Consider the following 19,406-nt stretch of genomic DNA (forward strand, 5'->3'; position numbering starts at 1 on the left):
ATATATTTTTCCTTCTCATCTTTCTCTTTTGCCTCTCCTCTTCTTCTTTCTCGTTAGAGAAAGAGAATTGAGTCGACATATGACTCCCTTAAACATTTAACTGTAACGAGGCAGGTGTGAAAATAACAAATTAAGTCCTTCTTCGTGGCGTTAAAGCCAAATAATGTGTATAGGAAATATCGTTCGTAGAGTGGTACGGTAGAGATTCTCGTGTGGTGTGGTGTGGTGTGGTGTGGTGTGGTGTGGCGGCGAACGCACAAATTAGCCGCAGATTAAGAGAAGCCCCGTTCAGAGAATCTCGATTCCTCTTCCCTTGGACGGGCTGTGTCTCAGATCTAAGATCCTTCTCACCACCGAGAAGCGCAATCGAGGACGACCCGAGTATTTGCGTGCGTCCTGCGGGTGGAGCTCTTCTCCTCGTTTCTTGGTTCGGCGATAGGCTTGTCGACGGATCTCGATCCCCCGTGATCCTTCTGGGACCGGAACCTCCGTTGCTCGAACGATGCCTGTGGCGGCATCAGCTATATACTTCTTGAATCTCCGAGGCGATGTGCTCATCAATCGCCTCTACCGCGACGATGTGGGGTGAGCGCCTTTCTTCGCCCGTTGTGGATTTCGGGCCCCTTTCTTGGATTTTCTCGGCCAAATTTTTTGCTTCTTTTCCCCTCGAATTATCTGCTTTCGGCTGAAGATCTTGTTTGCGTCTAATTTGAGCGAAGAGGATTAGTAGATTCGAGACGTAGATGCGATGAGAAGATTGTGTGAATATGGTCTTTTAGCATGTTGAGTGATCTGTTATCTGTAATATTTTGAAGATTAAAAGTTCCAATTTTTTGGAGCTGGCGTAAACTGGAAATGGACGCTGAATAATCTTGCTTCGCCGTGAACCGTTTCTTCCTTCATCATATATTTTGGCACTGACAATTATCAGAATTGCTGATTAAGTTATCATTTGACTATCCAATTACATTACTCGTTATCTATTTTGTGCTCTATGTTATCTTGCAGGGGAACTTGCTACCTGTTTTTTCCTTTTTGAAAGTATAATGTGTTGATATTCGGTGCGTTCTGCAGTGGCAATATGGTGGATGCATTTCGGACGCATATAATGCAGACGAAAGAACTTGGTACATGTCCTGTTCGGCAAATCGGTGGCTGCTCCTTTCTCTATATGAGAATTAGCAATGTGTACATTGTGATCGTTGTTAGCAAAAATGCAAACGTAGCCTGTGCTTTCAAGTTTGTTGTCGAGGTATGCTGCACTAGTATTGCTAATATTTGGGTGCTGTTTTCCTGAACATCTTAAAGGTTCTATTTGATTGCTATATAGCTTAGGAGGAATTGCTCTAAAATTTCCCTACCTTATTTCTTTATTCCAGATTTCATATTATTCTGGTCAATGCAGTTTGTTTCCTTGTTAACATGGACTGGGAATGTCACACTATCTTCTCTCTCTTAGCGAAGCCTTGTTATTTCTCCTAGATCTTCAAATCCAGCTTTTTTGCCCAGCATTGGAAATTTTGTTACCAGTATTTGAAGCTAGCGTAACTAACCATCTTGTTTGCGGTAGGAAAAAGGCATGTAAGGCCAATCATGCTTTATAGGCATGACTTTTGAGCAGTCAAGAAACAACATATATGAAAGATTATGTCGCTAAGATGAGAATAGTACGATGAATATGTGAAATTACTAAGAGAGATAAAAAATATCTATATTTATGAATAATTAGGTTTAGCTTTGAGAGATGATAAAATTAGATAGATTCATCTAAGATGGTATGGGCATATTCTAAGACACTAATATTGCAATTAGAAGAGGTGAGAGGAGAGATGACTTTTAACTAGAAACTATAAATAAATATTTAAATACTCTTGAAATAAGAAGATTGTTTTGTACAAAGCCCTGGCCCCAGATAGTTGTATTATGGATTATGGTTGTTGTTATTGTAGGATTAATGCTTGCTAAGATCATAAAATATGTCATGCTATTTTCTAATGAATTAATAAAATGTAGTTTTTTTAAGAATAATAAAGAATGGAACTATAACCATCATGTTTTAGGGACATAGTATTTTTTTTTTGGAATTCTTCACCAGAAAATTACAGGTTCTAAATAATGAAGGAATTATGCCTAACCGTGATCAAAGCCCCATAGCTATGCCATTTTGTCAAAGATCTTTTCTTTCCAATATTAGATATTCCTTCTTTACTATCTATATATCTGTTCCAGAACGTACCATTAATCACATCAATTAGCATTCAGTTGTGTTCCTGCTATATGTAATATAGACTGTTTGAATGACTTGTTAATTCATCATTTTAGATGCCCATATCAGGAAATTTCAGTTCTAAACATAGTACAAGTAAATGGTATGAGATTAACTCCATATTACTTTTGAACCTGGTAATAAACATCTGTAAAAATATTAATTGTAATTATTTGCCATGAAGTCTAAGATATTTTGTTCGACTCCTATTCATTACTAACATTATTCTTCTTTTACCATTACCAGGCTGTTGCACTATTTAAATCATACTTTGGTGGTGCATTTGACGAAGATGCCATTAGAAATAATTTTGTTCTAATTTATGAGCTTCTTGATGGTATGTACTGCTTGTCTGATTTGACAAAATTCTTATTGGCTTGGATTTTCAAGATGCTTTTTAATTTTTGATTAATACTGAATTGACTTTCTATAGTGGTGTTGATTGAAATTTCTAAGCCAAGCATGGTTGTCTTACCATGCTGCTATAATGTGATGATGTTTCCATTAGTGTATACCAACAGGATCTTTTATCTCTATGAGTTCATGCATTTTAACCATGGAGAAGGGTTTTTTCTAGATTATTGCACTTCATATTTCTTTGTAGTCAATTGCTTAATTTTATCGGTATATCACTCTTATTTTTTCATGGTTAATTATGATTTTTTGGTGGTAGTTATTGATTATGGGTGATGACCTGAATGATATGAGCAATATCACTTGATGTTTGTTAAAGTTCTGGTTATTGTCTTTAGAATTCTCAAGGAGATTGTGGAAGATGTTTCTGATAAAAGAGTAATGGTTGTATAAACTTGAGAGTAAGAACTAATAAGTTGTGTTCTCATATACAGGGTAAGTGTAACATGATAAGATACAGAAATGGTTGCATTTGATACGTTGATGGTGGCACCAATTCTTATTAAGATTGAGGAAAATTGTTCAAGGTAGATTGGAGCTTAGACATTTTTATGGAAGATTGTGATATGATTACACTTCCTAACTCCTGTCTTCTTTGCATCAAGGAAGAGAAGAAGCCTCCATAGGATTTAACTAAAGAAGAAGATCAAAGTTTTAAATACCATTGGAGATTATGGATTGCAGTAGACTCTATAAATACTTTACCACAGTATTCTTTTGTTTAATTTGCAGAGATTATGGATTTTGGGTACCCTCAAAATCTTGCACCTGAGATTTTGAAGCTTTATATCACTCAGGAAGGTGTTCGGTCGCCATTCTCCTCCAAGGTAATGTGTCAAGTGTTTTATTTCTCTTAATGTATAAAGTCATCCAATGGTTTGCATATTACCATTTGAACCATCATTCACAGGCTTATATCTCAGTTTGAAAGTTAAACTGTTGCTTGAATCAATAGAATGTTGACAATATTTCTTTTTAATTTTATTTCTGCAATATTAGCCCTCAGACAAGCCTGTTCCCAATGCAACTCTTCAAGTTACAGGTGCTGTTGGTTGGAGACGTGAGGGACTCCTATACAAAAAGAATGAGGTGGCTTACCTTTTCATAACCGTATCTTTGTATGAGAAACTCTGGCTCTAAACTAGTGTGTTTCAGGTCTTCCTGGACATTGTTGAAAGTGTTAATCTTCTTATGTCTTCGAAAGGTTTGTTATGTTCAACTTGGTATATGAGCCTAAAAAGCTCTTCATTACTCCATTATTTTCTATTTATAGGGAGTGTTCTACGCTGTGATGTGACGGGAAAGATTCTCATGAAGTGCTTCCTTTCTGGGATGCCTGATTTAAAGCTAGGATTAAATGATAAGATTGGTCTTGAAAATGAGTCACAACTCAAATCCAGACCTATAAAAAGGTAAGAGAGATCTGTTACTTCATGGAGAAATTAATTTTGATCGTACCTCAAAGATATAATTGTTGGATTGCTTATAAATTATGAACAAGCTTCACTAAAATATCTATCAAATATTAAAATTTTATACTATAGAATGTCTTCAGGAAACTGTCTAAAGGTAGATGCGTAGCCATTAGACTTATCCAAGTTCTGGATGCCAAAATGCCATCGAGGTGGTTGCAAAGTGAAGCTACACGGTCAGCAATCATGTTGCCAATGTGCCTTCACATTAGAACTGAGGTTGCAACTGCCACTGTCATCACAACTCTGCACGCCAAATTTCGCTGCATAGTGTGGGCTGAAAGCTCCATTTTGGATAGTTTTGTCTCCATGCAATAAAAGACCAAAAATGGGCCTACTACCTACTGCTAAGCTCGGAACAAACTGAAACAACAATATTGGTTAGGGACTGCAAACAATAAAAATTGATAGGAATGGTCCCTTTAAAAGGATCAAGATTGATTGAGAGGATATTTTTAAAATGAAATAAAAAAAACAAAAATCATAAAATAGCAAGACATAAAAAAAAAAAACTCATGTATTTGGGAGTTATTCGTGAATGACTAGATCTAACAACATTTTGTTGCTTTTGCAGTGGCAAGACCATAGAACTTGATGATGTCACTTTTCACCAATGTGTAAACTTGACAAGGTTCAACTCAGAAAAGACAGTCAGTTTCGTGCCTCCCGATGGTGAATTTGAATTGATGAAGTATGTTTCTGCTCATCATTTCTTGCTGGTTATGTTTGTGTTTAGCTTTTATATTGGCAAGATTTTACATTTTAATCCATAAATTTTAGAGTTATCTGCTGTTCATTTTCTCGTCACTGATCTGTAATGGGTGCCCTCACTGAACATGCACTTGAATTATACTCATAAAACATAGTCGATATACCTGTGTTTCTTAATTAGGTGAAAGAACAATTTCATCTGCAGGGTTTGGACCGAGGACCTGCTCATAAACTTTCAGTCAATACAGTGTCTAAATTTTACACAGGATAAATATGTTTGTGATAGATACTGTATATATTTTACAGTATTCTTTACAGCAAGAATTTTCTTGAAAAAGAAAAGTTGGAGAGCCTTACCTTAAGGAAAACTTCTCATAAGAGAAAGTTGTTTTAATTCTTTTTTAATGTTACAAACAACAAAAATATTTCTTTTAAAGAGATCTCACATGACACCAGACATTTGAAGCTCTCATACTAACCATTTATTATGTGATGTACACAATGATCAAACTGGTTGGACTACTTATTTGTAAGGTTGAGTTTTTACCAAATTTAAAATGATCTGCACCAATTGCCAAAAGGTGAAGAGTAGAAGGCCAGTGCTACTTTTAGAGAAGTTGAACTATTATGAGTAGTCCTTGAACATATAATCTCTATATAAAACTTCTGATCAATGGCAGCATAAAATTCTAGTTTTCAAGTATTTCATTCTGATCTACTTTAATTCTGCCTATCTTTATTTAGTTCATTCTTCACGCTGGTATGTAGTACATTCCAGTAATTGCTTGCCAATTGACACATGTGCATGAGTTGAAATGTACCATGTCTGAACGGAACTGCTGACACATTCTACACCAACACATGTTCTAGTGTTGACATATGGATAGACCAATTTTTTACTATGTCAATTGCACAGTGTGGATTTCAGTCATGCCGAAAGAGTACTAATATGCCCTCGTGCCATGGAACACTTTAATGCATTTTTTATTACATGATCTATTACTTCTTCATTACATAATTCGCCAATCATATCTAGAACTACATTATCATGTATCTGCCTGTCATTTCATAATTTTCATTAATATGTTTAAACTGGTCCTATTCTTAAGTCTGCTCAGTCCCTAGCAGTTGAAATCTACTTTATTGAATTTAAATGTGTTTCAGTGGTAAAAATGAATATCATGATTAATTGAAAAATTACCCATCAAGGCAAAAGCACTATGGAGTAGAAATATGTTCTGACTATAGAGTACAAACATAATAAATCCATAATATATTCTGACTATAGAATATAGAAAAAGGTGGTACAGTGTCTACATCTATATCAATCTCAACAAAGAAAGAAGTCGAAAAAAAAACAAAGGAAGTATCTTGTTCCTTTGCAATCCGACAAATAACAAAGCGGTACAGTGGCCAAGGAATTGTAGAAGCCAACTCTTGAAAGTTGTTATCAAGGCTGACTTGTTTTATAGGTATCGTATAACTGAGGGTGTAAATCTGCCATTTCGGGTGTTGCCAACAATCAAAGAACTGGGTAGAACAAGAATGGAAGTAAATGTTAAGGTTAGTTTGATGCATATTGCTGTTCTAGACTTATGCTTTCCATGTGTTCTAAACCATAATTAACAGGTTAAGAGTGTCTTCGGTGCCAAAATGTTTGCCCTTGGAGTTGTGGTAAAAGTTCCAGTTCCTAAGCAAACTGCAAAAACTAGTTTCCAAGTGACATCTGGTCGAGCCAAATATAATGCTTCCATAGATTGCCTGGTGTGGAAGTAAGTTTTATGACTTTATCTAATACTCCTCTAACTTTGTCTCATATTCTTTGTAGCTCTATGCTTGTCTTTTGTTGCATTTTTCAAGGTTTGCCGTACCGGACTGTATCGCCCGGTACGGGCGGTACGTACCGGTCCGACAGGCCAGCGGTACGCGGACCGCTCCGTACCGTACCGACACTGTAGCAGTGTACAGTAACACTGTAGCAGTGTACAGTGCTCGGTACACGTGAGTGTACCGCTCGGTACACCTGGGTGTACCGAGCGGTATACCGTACCGTACCGGTACCGAGCCCGGGTCGAAACGCCGGTACGGTACGATACGGCGAACCTTGGCATTTTTACTAAATTTTTAATTTTATTCTATAAACTGATGAAGCAAATGCAGATGATGTCTAACGACACAATTGTTCAAGCTGCCTGACATAGTTTTTCATTTTGTACTCACTGACAGAGATGATTGCTTGTTTTACTTAATTTTGTTACCTTATTTGGTTGGTCAACTTTCTATTGACAAATAACTCCTTAGTTTCTATGAGCAGCTCAACATTGTCCTTCTCAAGCTTATCTGTTTCAAAGAGAGAATATATTAGAAGAATACACTAGGAACAGCAGATTTTTTGGCTTGTAGTGTGACTAGTGCTATACACCACAACAGGGCTCAGTTATGGGAAAAAAATCTTTACTTTTGATCACAAACTGTTGGAAACTTTGGCTTGTAGATACGGGACAAGTTCTGTCAACAAGAACTAGATAAGTTGTAGCCACCAAGTAGCATTAGTTTCATTGCAATCTCATATCTTGCCTAAATGTGTCATGGCTAGGTCCTATCAACATTATTTAAGCGGTTAGACTAACATCAGATTGGTAAATTTTATCAAGTCTCCGTTGACTGTCCTTTTTGCTCCATATTCAACTATTGTTGATAAGGAAAAGCTTATCCTTGATTATTTTGTTTGATTATTTGAAGGTTTTTTTATTTGATCATTGTTTTGTCATGTTGTGGCTAGTATCCTTTCTTAAATGCAATATTTTCAGATTCTACAGAAGTTAACTACATATTGAATGTTAAACTTGCAGGATCAGAAAATTTCCTGGACAAACTGAGTCAACAATGAGTGCAGAGGTTGAGTTGATTTCAACCATGGCAGAAAAGAAATCATGGACCAGACCACCCATTCAAATGGAATTCCAGGTTCTCTCCCCCAACCCCCAAACATCTCTCTCTCTCTCTCTCTCTCTCTCTCTCTCTCTGGTACTGATCTGAAGGCCTTGGTCATGGTGTCAGTTTTTGTTCACCGTCTGCTCATACGCGTTTATAATTAATGTAACTATGATGCACCATAGAACACTTTCCCTCTTGCTGGCGTGACGAGATTCACTAAACGAGGCATTTCGGATCGATTTCACCGCATGGGATTGACAACCAATATTGACCATATTAGATCACTTGTGCCTAACCAATTGCGCCCAAGCTTAGGCGTAGTTCAACTAATGGGCCTTGTGTTGAAATCAACACAAGTTATACCACTTTGTACCCATAACAACTGATGCGCCCAAGGTGGGCACTTGTGCATGATGTGTGCACCCAGGACAAAAAGTATAGCATCTCTTTTGCTTGCCATGCACCCGTCCCCGATGCCCCCCCAAAACTTATGTGTGATGCGTCTAAGGTCAAGAAAGTGTTTGAAGCATCTCATTTTATGTGGTGCGTCTGTTCAAGACAAAAAAACATGTGACATATCTGATGTGGCCCAAGGCTTCTTTGTGTGTGATGTATCCACCCTAGATAAAATAATCGAAAGAGCCCATCCAAGGCGTCCCTTTTAGGCACTGTGCATTGCATCCTCTCATCACAAAAAAGCATCTGACACTTTTGATACAACCAAGCTCATCAGCCTGATGCATTCACCTAGGACAAGAAAGCAACTAAAATGTCACCGAATCATTTTTAATGTAGATTACAATAGTTGAGATCTCAAAACGAACATTATGTTCTTGGACGAACAAACCCTAGTCAACACCTAGTGGACATGCCATGTTAGCTTCTGGGGATGACAAAGAGCCTACATGACACCTAAAGGAAATATTCAAATTGACAATATATATGAAATAGTCTCTTCAGGTATGCTTTCTTTCCAGATTTAACAAATTAATGTTGAACTCCTTATGCTTTTTATACCAGCACTGAACAAACATGGAGCGATTTTGTTGGACACAAACCCAACCCTGAGGTAGTCTGTTGTAGAAATAGACTGAAATGTGAGATAAGGCGATACAAATATTTTCTACCATCAAGAGAAATTTTTCTCGTCAAGTCAAAGAACTTCCTTTGCGCTTCCAAACACAACAACACAGAAAAATAGGTTGGATCAGTTTTGTAACATTTGGTTGATGATCAAAATTGAAAATTAACCATATCAGTTTATAATCCACGAATAGGCTACTTGGTGGTTCAAACAGGATCCCGAGGATGGATATATATTTCTATCCTTGTGTTTGCTCCCATTTATGATAACTGGATATGTTGTATGACATTTTAATCTGTGCAAGATATTCTCTCATTAGCCACTCATTTATCCAAATTAGGTTAGGCAGTTACATTCTGTATCGAACTTGTGGGCTGCCATATACTCTCAAATTTATCTGCTGATTGTTCTCTAGAAATGGATTCACATATATATATATATATATATATATATATATATATATCTGTGTATTGATATCTTGATTCTCTCAGGTCCCAATGTTCACTGCATCAGGTCTACGTGTCCGCTTTCTCAAGGTACAAAATGGAGTCATGTCGTTGGTGTAAACATGCTACTGTAGATTACCAAACTAAATCTTTTTGTAGGTATGGGAGAAGAGTGGGTATAACACGGTCGAATGGGTTCGTTACATCACGAAAGCTGGATCGTATGAGATCAGATGTTAATCTGCTTCCAAACCAATATTTAAGACTTATATTGGAAGGTTGCGGATGACCATAAGAGCTTCATCATCAACGAGCAGTGGTGTCTGACTTGTCACTGAACCAACATCCGCGGTTTCATAGAAAAGGTTGTGTTTGTTCTTCGTCTGTGTTTCTGTGTTGCCATTTTTTGGATGATTATGTTTCTATTGGATACTCGTATCAATTGCAGCTTGGTATGAAGCTCAACTCGGATTACTATCTGTTGTCTATGATCCCAGTTGACCGTGCTTTGCTCTTTTTGGTAGAACACGACTTTTCCTGACACCATATCGGGTCGACATGTTCTTGTTGGGTTAACATGTTTCGGTCAGATCCATTGTTTCGTCGGATGCATGTGTCCGATGTGGGCTGTTGACCTGTTGATTGATCAAGTTTGGATCAGATCTAGATGTGAAAATTGTCAACTTCAGATCGAACTTATTTAACGGCTTAAATAAGGCAAAACCCCGCCAACTTCCATCTTGGAAAAAAAAGAAGAAGAAAATCTTGAAACGTCATCTTATATATGCACATCTACATGTAGAACATACCTGTAATAATAGTATGTGAAAAGCGTTGCTTCCTCTTGAGAGTGATAGTCTTCATCATGGTTTATCTTATCTCTTGAGAGTGATAGTCTTCATCATGGTTTATCTTATTAGTTCGTACCGATATATCTATCTTACCGATATATCAATTGATCATCAAATACGATATGTATCAAATTATACTTGTATCTTATTAGTTCGTATCGATATATCTATCTTATTAGTTTGTACCGATATATCGATTGATCATCAATATGATATGTATCAAATTATACCAAATATATTAACACATGATACACAAGATATATTAATATATCGCTCATATTAATCTCTTGTCAGATCACCCGTACAAAGTGTTACGATGAACCTTTGATTTCCATAGATGGAAAAAATGAATAAATTGTTGTATAATATTAAGGCAATCTCCTTTGAGAACAAAATTTGTTTGCAACCAAGGAAAAAAAGGATTAAAATTAATTGCATAATTTAGGATTATTTAACTAAAACGTTTAGAACCCAAGCCATAATCAGCATTTGTTTGTACCATACAGCAGCTTCTTTCTAGCGTGTAATTGTTCACAGAATAATAGCATAGCTTAATAAAATACCTGTGCCTTCATCAGGAATTTGGCTATCGAATAAAAAGATTGATGTACAGAGTGGACAAAACAAAATTTACACTTTGCATTAAATCATGTATCAAATATTTTTTTTTACGATCGAGGATGTCGAGCAGAAAGCAAGCTCATTATGGAAGTCTATTAGCGAATACAATCTTGATGGTAATACCTTAAACAATCAATTTGTAAAGAATATATATAGAAATCAGATCAATTTAACAATGTATAATCAAAATATTCAGCAATCAGACAGTAATGGTTGAAGCAGCTACTACTAGGTCGAAGAAATGTCGATTTGGATATCAATTCAGTCTTGGATGTTACAGACTTCGATATGATGTGTAGAGTCGTCTCTCCAGATCGAGCGTATTCCACTCCTAACACGAGTAACATAATCTCCTTTCCTTAGATACCCTCCATTCTGTATCATTGTATACACCATAGAATGAGCAACACATACTTGATAAATGTCGAGAAAGAGAACATAGAAAGCGACGTATGCATTACCATCAAATGCTTTATGGCCCTAGAGAAGGTCTCTTCAGCATCATCAGAGAACTGCATATATAAAGGCAGCACGCCTTGGTACAGCGTCAACCTTTGTCCAACTCTTTCCCTGCCAAAAACCGATTAAATCCTTATCGTTATACGATCAATTTAACAGGATAGAAGCCTCGAGAAAGCTTCTGCCGCAGATGTTATTTTTTTTCTTTCTGAACAATGACATTAACAGGTTCGGTTCATTTACACTTCTACTCGAAGTGATTTATCTTGCTTGTTCCTTCTTTACAAATATTGAGATAAAATCGATAAAATCCAAAATAGAAAATAACTGTGATTTCAACTTAGAGAACTTACTCATTAGTAAATGCAAATATAGTTGAAGAAGGTCGATAGTGACTCAGAAGTATAGGCATCAAACCAGTTTGTGTGAAGACAATAATAGGTGTGCCAAGAGCATTGGCCATGGTGGTTGCATGCAACGCAAACATCGCACTCATGTGCCCTTGGGAAAAATCGCCACCACCTACATACTGCAACAAGAAAAAGAAATAAATGAATGCAACCAGCAACATGAGCATTAAGTGGACCTTTAGAATTTAGGATGTTGATTTGATAGGAAAGTCACATGGACAACCAAGAAAACCTCAAGTAATTGAAAAACAGAACTTGTCATTCACAACCTACATACTGCAACAAGGAAATGAAACAGATGAATACAACCAACAATACGAGTAATAAGTGGAACTTTGAAACCTTGATGTTGATTTGATAGAAAAGCAATATGGACATCCAAAACAAACCTCCAAAGTTAAGAAAAGACTAGAAAAAGAGAAGTTGCCATTCACCTATTACATGGGCAAGCTCACCTGGACAGCCGTGGCAGGAGTGTGGAGAATGTCGTTTGACATTATGGATTCAGTTTTTGATGCCACATTGTGCATTACTTTAACAGCTTTCAATGGGTACCTAAGACCAGAAATCGACAAAATATTATTAAATCAAAATAATTGATTTGCAAGAATAAACAATAAAAGGATAAGTTGCTAGAGAATTATCCATGTCAAACATTATAAAATCACGCCGCGCAAACCCTTAGCAAAAATTACTTATTGTATTTTGAATTTTACATAATAAAAAAATCATGAAGTGATAGATACTTTTGGCTTTTTACCACAACCCACAATTTAAAAGCCAATCAGCGTATACATTTTCACAACAGAAGATCCAAGTAACATTTTATTGTTTATTACAAACCCTGGATGATAATCAGACCTGTTATAGAATTACCAATAGAATTAATTACTTACTTTCCATGAGCAGTTTCTCCTGATAGCATGATAGCATCTGCTCCTTCTTGGACTGCAATTGATATGTCAGAAACTTCTGCTCTTGTTGGAGTTGGATGGTTTATCATGCTTTCTAACATGTTCGTTGCTACAATCACTGGTTTCTGCATGCTTCTACATGTCTTAATAATCTCTTCCTGTAAAGACAGATTAAATTCATTTTTTTAAGAAACATGAGACAATAGATAATTGGAGAAAGAAAATACTTGCACATGAAGAACAATTTCTAAATCATAAAACTAAAGAATCTGCACAGTAGTCCTTGAACACAATTGGTCAGATATCAGATTGTTGTACCTGGGACAAACAAATGACTTAATTTCTTGTGGACCAACTTCATAAGACTTGAGAAAAAGCATTGATTGCAAATACAAATCTTAGTATCCAACCTGACTATTATGCCAAGTGGGGACTACCTAAAATGGTCCAGCTTTGAAGCATGGGTATGACCGTATGAGTATGACAAATACAGAATAAAAGTCCAAACTTGTTATATTTTAAATTATAAAAATATTTATGTTTATAATAATAAATTTAACAATTAGGAAGATATATTTTTACCTTATATGGTTATACCAAAGAAGTCCAAATCTAAATAGGTATAGAATGCAAGAATGAATTGGAGAGGCAATGTTGCAATTAACTTCCATCTTTGATTACAGTTTATCACAGACCTGCAGAGAGGGAACGTCCTCAATTGGAAGCTCAGCACCAAGGTCTCCACGTGCCACCATTGCCTACATATTTTTCCAAGTCATTGGATAATACATAGGTACAAACTACTGACACATACAAATTGCATAAATGAATCTCCATGTAACAATTGCATAATCTGAACTATTAAAATATATACAGTAACAGAAGTAGAAACATATTATAAACACATGCAAAGGGGCATGAGAGCACAGACAAACACAAATGCATGTATAAATGAACCTGCAACGGCGCAGGCAGGTATACAAGGACCAACCCATGTATATTGGTATTTCCACTTGCAAATAACAGACAATCAAGAAGTGGCTTCCAACCTCTGTTTTTACAGTACATCTAATCGCTTTGGTGATAAAGTACCATAAAAGAAATAATCAGGAATGCCATTTTCCTCTTTGGACGAACAACCTTAAAAAAATACCAATATATAAAGTAGCCTGACTGTTATAGTCAAACTCAAGCTTTCTCTACCAATCTATGCTAGAGCCACTTAGAAGGATTATGAATAAAAGGAATATAGAACCATAAATTTTAGAAAACTAACAATTCTGGTGTACTAGCTTGTTTAGTTCTTGGAGAAATATCACAATGACAGTTGCATTTTCTTTTCCCAGCATTTTATTGTCCAATAAGTTTGTGTCATCAAGAACAAACAAAAGTATAACAAATAATCATGTAAGCATTAGTGAAATCAATCAAAAACCTAAATAACAATAAAATTACTTACCCCATCTGAGGCTGAAATTATTGCCTGAAGGTTTGGAATTGAATCTGCACTTTCTATTTTAGGGATAATATGTATATCTGCATTGAGACCTTATAGAAAACAGACAAATAAATGAAATAAAATGAGTTGGTCACAAATAAATACAGGAAAACTATAGCATAGAGTCAGAAGCTTACTTCTGAGATAGTCATTTAGTTCATGAATTACTCTAGCATCTTTAACAAAAGAAACTGCAAAAAAATCAACCTGATTGTCCACACCAAACTTAATATCTTCCCAATCCTTCTCTGCAGGAACACCAGGAATATTAGAGAAAAATCATCAGAGACCACAATCCCCTAAATCTTTCATCAAATAATTTATCCTGAACATTTAGAAAAGAAAAGAAAATTATAGTTACCTGTAATGGATGGAAGTGTAGCACTTTTTCCACGCACATTTAAGTGGCGCCTTGATTTTAATTCCCCACCGTCAATTACTTTGCATTTGACCATATCATGAGTCTTTGCTTTTACAGCTAATGACATCATCCCTCCTACATTAGCACCAAGGTTCTTGTAAAACTAATAAGTTTGTGCTGGAAACTTGTGCACAATATTTGTATGTTAGACTGGTATAGTATTAATTACATAGTATTAATTACACGATAATGATCTATGATAGAAGAGGCTAGCCTATAGAGATATAATAGTAAACCTTCTGGTACTCATTTTTAGTATCCACAAATCTCAGATTATGCAGCTAAAGTCAAGAAAATAAAGATCTAATCGTACATCATTCCTCGCATGCACAGATGTTTATTGCACAAAAAAAGGTACTGTGAGATTCTGAGTAAGAAAACACATTTGAATATTTGATATCATATCTTTTTCAGTTTTCCTCCTAACATGAATTGCCAATTCATTTACCTATATACTTCCCAAACAAACAATCATTATTTAACAGAAGCATGCTATTCTTTTACACAAGCCACATAGTAAAAACAAAACTGTATCAAGGTTATTCTTATGAACTTTAGTCAAGTACAACTAATAAAGTTAACTATCACATCGGCCAGTTTTTATTCAAGTTGCTATGAGCAATGTATAGCAAAGAAAATATGAATTTAACATAACAGAGTAAGGAAAAATATCGGTACTCACCATCCACCAAAATAACATCACCAACTTCAACATCATTCACAAAGTCGTCATAATTTACACTAACAGTATCTTCAGAATTAACTCCTATTTTGATGGTAAAGTTGAATGATTGACCTTCCTTAAGCAACACAGGTCTTAGCAAGTCTCCACTTCTTACCTCTGGACCCTGCATGAGAGAATATTGTGGTAAAAAAAAAGTTATTTACAGGATAGGCTCACACGGCATATGTTCTTTACTAAGGATATTGTTTAAATTAATGAGAGTTTGTTTTGGATTTATTCTAAACATAAAGACTAACACATCTATCAAATGAAATTTTTAAAAAAGAAATAAATTTATAATTAATTTATGATGGATGAACGAGAAGTTCCTATAGTGAAAAAATTAATTTTCTTGAATTCATTATTCAGCAAGAACAAGAGATTAATGAAGATATCGTTAATAGGAGAAAAGTGGGTGAAGAAGTTAGGAGTATGTGCCCCCTCAAATTTAAAAAGAGATGGAGAATTTTATTGGCAATGTTTAACATACAGGTGATACATAAAATCAACCAAAAGCATATACGAACTTGATCATGTGACCGAGTGACCATATTCAAAAACCAAGAAGGTAAAAGCAAGAGACGTATCAGTGCAATTTACACTCGAGAATGAAGTATGTAAAGTACGCTTTGGAAACATATCAAAGACAGTTCATGAAAATGCTATTAAAATGCCAAATGCTTAGAGAAATGCTTGTCCTTATAAGATGTACCTTAGTGTCCAGCATTATAGCAATAATATTGTCTTTGCATTGGGCATTATATTCCTTGACCAAATCGATAATCTTCTGGTGCGACTCATGATCTCCATGAGACATGTTAAGCCGTGCAACATTCATTCCAGCCTCTGCCAATTTCCAGATCATTTCACGTGTATTCGTCGAAGGACCAATTGTACATACAATCTTTGTCTTCCTTTGAAAATCGGCCTCCATCTTTGCCTCTTCAACAATGGGAACACTTGATTGAATCCCATGCAAGACATTTAGCTTGTCCTGGATAAATTATAATCCGCCAGATTATCAGTGATAAGTAAACAGATTATTCAGTATAATATATATATGTAAGCTAATTACAAGCGAAAAATGAAAAGTATAACTAATTACATATGTTGCTTGCACAACCGGGATAAATGGATTCCATTAATTAACTACTAACAGCCACCTAATCGAGTTGTCAACAGTTTTAGGGTGGATCCTTATAAGATCAATGCTGAATCTACTAAGAACGTGGAAAGCACCAATTGCGGACGGTGGAGATACATTATGAAGCTTCAAAGGATCCAAAAATAGGGTGCTATTTAGTCCTCCCTCTTCAATTATGACCATCTTTAAAAGCAGGTTTAAGTAACTCCTATGCATATCCCAACGCAGCGAATTCGTTAAGCTGGGTTTCTTGCATATCCCAACGCAGCGAATTCGTTAAGCTGGGTTTCTGATTTCGGCTGCAAAAGCTCCATCCCAAACCCTCAAGTCCTACCCAGTTGCATCATCGACTCTTGAAAGAAAGATCACAGGTCTCATGAGCAACCAACCAATCGTTTCCAAAACCGACGTCAAACGAGCATCAACTAGCAATCGGAAACCAAGACCCACCGAATTAACAGGCCTGTTGGAAGTGCCGACCTCCACGGTCCGTCCGTCGCGCTTCTCCACGGCCATCAACGCCCTCACGGCGAGCCCCGTGCCAACAACATCTTTCCGCGCCGACCGCCACCGCCTTCCGGTTCCAAGGAACGTCCGGCCGGCGCGCCCCGTCGGGTTCCGCATCGCAATGCCACCGATCTCCATCGCCGCCGCCATCAGAAGCCGAGAGAGAGAGAGAGAGAGGGCCGTTCTACCCGTCCACCGCCGTTCGGCCTCCTCGTTCAGTTGGCGGAACGGACTAAATAAAGCTGACCAGAGAGAGAGAGAAGATCACAGCTGTCAAAAGGAAAAAAGAATGGAGAACTACGGACGGCCGAGATCTCCGATGCCCTCATACCTGGCGGTTCGAATAGGAAGTGTAGTTCGAGTTGGAATCTTGATGGACCAAGACGAGATCACAACCGTCAAAACAAAGATGGAGGTACTGATGGACGGCCGAGATCTCCAACTTGAGAGTTCGAGTCCTAATCGTCATGAACCAACGACTCCGGGTCTACTTATTCTTTGCTTCTCTGCACTTTCTTCATGCACGTGCTATCACGTGACATTGGCATACTTTGGGCCACGGAGGAAAGGTGTTTGATGACGTCATCTTCACGTGGGCCCCCTCTCCTAATGGACATTCAGACCACATCGATCTCTCTTCAAGCTGTGACGGTCTGTAGCTTAACCCCTCAGGAATTCTCTGAGTCAACGCCTTTGAACATTCATCGCAACCTAACCCCTCGTTCAGTCGAGAACTGAGTCAACGTCGTATTTGGAGGACCAGCGATCGGTGACGAAAGGTCTTTACTCCGGAAAGTCAACGCTCGAGAAGGATACAAAATGTCAATCGTAGGGCGAGAGCTACAGCAGGATGATGCCTTCTAGAGACAAACACACCATTTCAAGTCCGGAACTTAATTCTTAAGAGACCTTTGAATCGTCAACCTTTGAATCCTTAAACATCCAAATAGGAAGTTCTCAATTTGTGATACTGTCATGAGATACCTATCGCATACTTTTAGAAATAAATGAACAACCAAATCTTAATCATTTGATGAAGAAAACTTAGCCTTATAATTAGCCAATTTCAACGCATGAAATGGTTCTTTCCATCCTTCAACCTGCAGCGGTCTCTCCAGCCATTTTTGCTCCTCCCCAGCGTCGGAGTGGTTTAGATAGGAGAGAAACATCCATCTAAATGTTTTCTTCTTCCTTTCATTCTTTCCGTGATAGAAAAGAAATCACAGATTCTAAACTAATTAGGATCTGCATATTATCTAGTATTTTTTTAAAGTTTTCTTCTTTCTATAATTAAATCGAAGAAGAAAATTTCTCCCGCTCCTTCACTTCTGTTCTTCTCTTATTCAAACAGACCTATCATCTGATCTCACCTCCTTCTCCATCCTAAGCTAGAAAGAGGCAGAGAGATGCTTACATGCATTCCTTGCCCAGGCACCAAACGGCTCATCAAAGAGATCACCAACCACGTATGCCAGCTCCACCTTTGTCTTACTAGTAGATCTCTTCATCTTTACTCTCTCTCAAGCTTCTAATGGATCATTCTGGGGATTCAGATTAAAAGCATGTCGCTAAAGGCTGTACGTGTTCAACGTCCAAGAGAGCCGCAATGCCCCAGAGAAGCACCTGCGGTGAAGGCATGTGAAGAACAGGAGAAGGAATGGGTTGCGGAGCCCGAGTCTGGAGTGCTTATAACTTTGGTGTCGCTGCCTGATGGAGGAAACAACATAAAGAAGATACGTTTCAGGTGCCATCGGGCTGCATTTTATGTCTGAATCCCATGCATATTATAGATTTCTTCAGTGGTGAGCTTTTTGTGTTCTATAGTCAGAAGATGTTCGACGATTTGGGAGCTCAGAGATGGTGGAGCGAAAACTACGACAAGATCATGGAGCTCTACAGCATCGGTCCAGGCCACTCGTCCCCAACACCACCTCCATCGGAAAACGAGGTCAGCTTAGCTTCTGCTGACTCTTCATTTGATGTTACTGAGAAGACCACACGTTGGCATCATGAAGTAAAACACAAGCTTAAATCTTTCGCTTCTTCTCGCATGGTAAGCCGACCACTGACGCGGTTGGAGCTGAAGAATCCATTGTGCCATTGCGCTCCTCCGGGAGCTCTGCGGCCAGTTCCTCCAACGTTGAAGAGCTGGCGACGACTGAGGCCGCCGTGGAGATCCAAGACAAGGTGTTGGAGTGGGTCGTGGAAGATGAGCCCGGCGTCTTCGTCACCCTGCGTTCGACGCCGAGCGGCTCCAGGGAGATACTGCGAATCGAATTCAGGTAATGATCCCATCAAACAACAGATGGATTCATTGGAACTGTGAGCTCCTTTGCTGCATCCTACCGACTCTTGCGAGTAAACGCAACTAAACATGCAGACGCGAGAGATTCGGCGAGGTGAAAGCAAGGGTGTGGTGGGAAGAAAACAAGGCCAGGCTATGGAAGCAGTACGCGTAGGTGGAGCTCATGTGGCTGTTCCAGTTATCTTGTAGTGCTCCTCTTTGCATTCTCACGAGAATAATTAG

At 37.6% G+C, this 19,406-nt stretch overlaps 3 protein-coding genes across 5 annotated transcripts; 2 read left to right on the forward strand and 1 right to left on the reverse strand.

Moving 5' to 3' along the window:
* The first annotated feature begins 287 nt into the window (after positions 1-287).
* Positions 288-9,809, forward strand: LOC135581202 (AP-2 complex subunit mu-like). 2 transcript variants are annotated; one of them, XM_065147614.1, is made up of 13 exons: positions 363-585; positions 1,075-1,252; positions 2,513-2,603; positions 3,413-3,507; positions 3,680-3,769; positions 3,836-3,884; positions 3,954-4,092; positions 4,727-4,843; positions 6,336-6,426; positions 6,493-6,635; positions 7,716-7,830; positions 9,376-9,420; positions 9,490-9,809. In XM_065147614.1, the coding sequence occupies exons 1-13, from the start codon at positions 503-505 to the stop codon at positions 9,568-9,570; spliced, it is 1,317 nt and encodes a 438-aa protein (XP_065003686.1). In that variant the 5' UTR covers positions 363-502; the 3' UTR covers positions 9,571-9,809. The 2 variants fall into 2 exon arrangements, with proteins under 2 accessions (XP_065003687.1, XP_065003686.1); XM_065147615.1 differs by lacking the exons at positions 6,336-6,426; positions 6,493-6,635 and having other exon boundaries at positions 288-585.
* Positions 9,810-10,926: 1,117 nt separating this feature from the next.
* LOC103982456 (pyruvate kinase isozyme G, chloroplastic) lies at positions 10,927-17,108 on the reverse strand. Of its 2 annotated transcripts, none has more exons than XM_065147913.1 (12): positions 16,853-17,108; positions 15,941-16,222; positions 15,187-15,352; positions 14,445-14,579; positions 14,221-14,331; positions 14,045-14,133; positions 13,281-13,343; positions 12,568-12,743; positions 12,127-12,226; positions 11,615-11,790; positions 11,264-11,372; positions 10,927-11,177 (listed from the first exon to the last, which is right to left on the reverse strand). In XM_065147913.1, the coding sequence occupies exons 1-12, from the start codon at positions 17,027-17,029 to the stop codon at positions 11,064-11,066; spliced, it is 1,698 nt and encodes a 565-aa protein (XP_065003985.1). In that variant the 5' UTR covers positions 17,030-17,108; the 3' UTR covers positions 10,927-11,063. The 2 variants fall into 2 exon arrangements, with proteins under 2 accessions (XP_065003985.1, XP_009397660.2); XM_009399385.3 differs by having other exon boundaries at positions 16,823-17,106.
* Positions 17,109-17,288: 180 nt separating this feature from the next.
* LOC135636470 (protein Brevis radix-like 1) lies at positions 17,289-19,338 on the forward strand. The gene is made up of 6 exons (XM_065148158.1): positions 17,289-17,294; positions 18,268-18,345; positions 18,433-18,623; positions 18,704-18,827; positions 18,938-19,161; positions 19,260-19,338. The coding sequence occupies exons 1-6, from the start codon at positions 17,289-17,291 to the stop codon at positions 19,336-19,338; spliced, it is 702 nt and encodes a 233-aa protein (XP_065004230.1).
* The last annotated feature ends 68 nt before the right edge of the window (positions 19,339-19,406 follow it).

Source organism: Musa acuminata, chromosome BXJ3-4 (assembly GCF_036884655.1).
Source record: "Musa acuminata AAA Group cultivar baxijiao chromosome BXJ3-4, Cavendish_Baxijiao_AAA, whole genome shotgun sequence".
Classification (NCBI taxonomy): domain Eukaryota; kingdom Viridiplantae; phylum Streptophyta; class Magnoliopsida; order Zingiberales; family Musaceae; genus Musa; species Musa acuminata.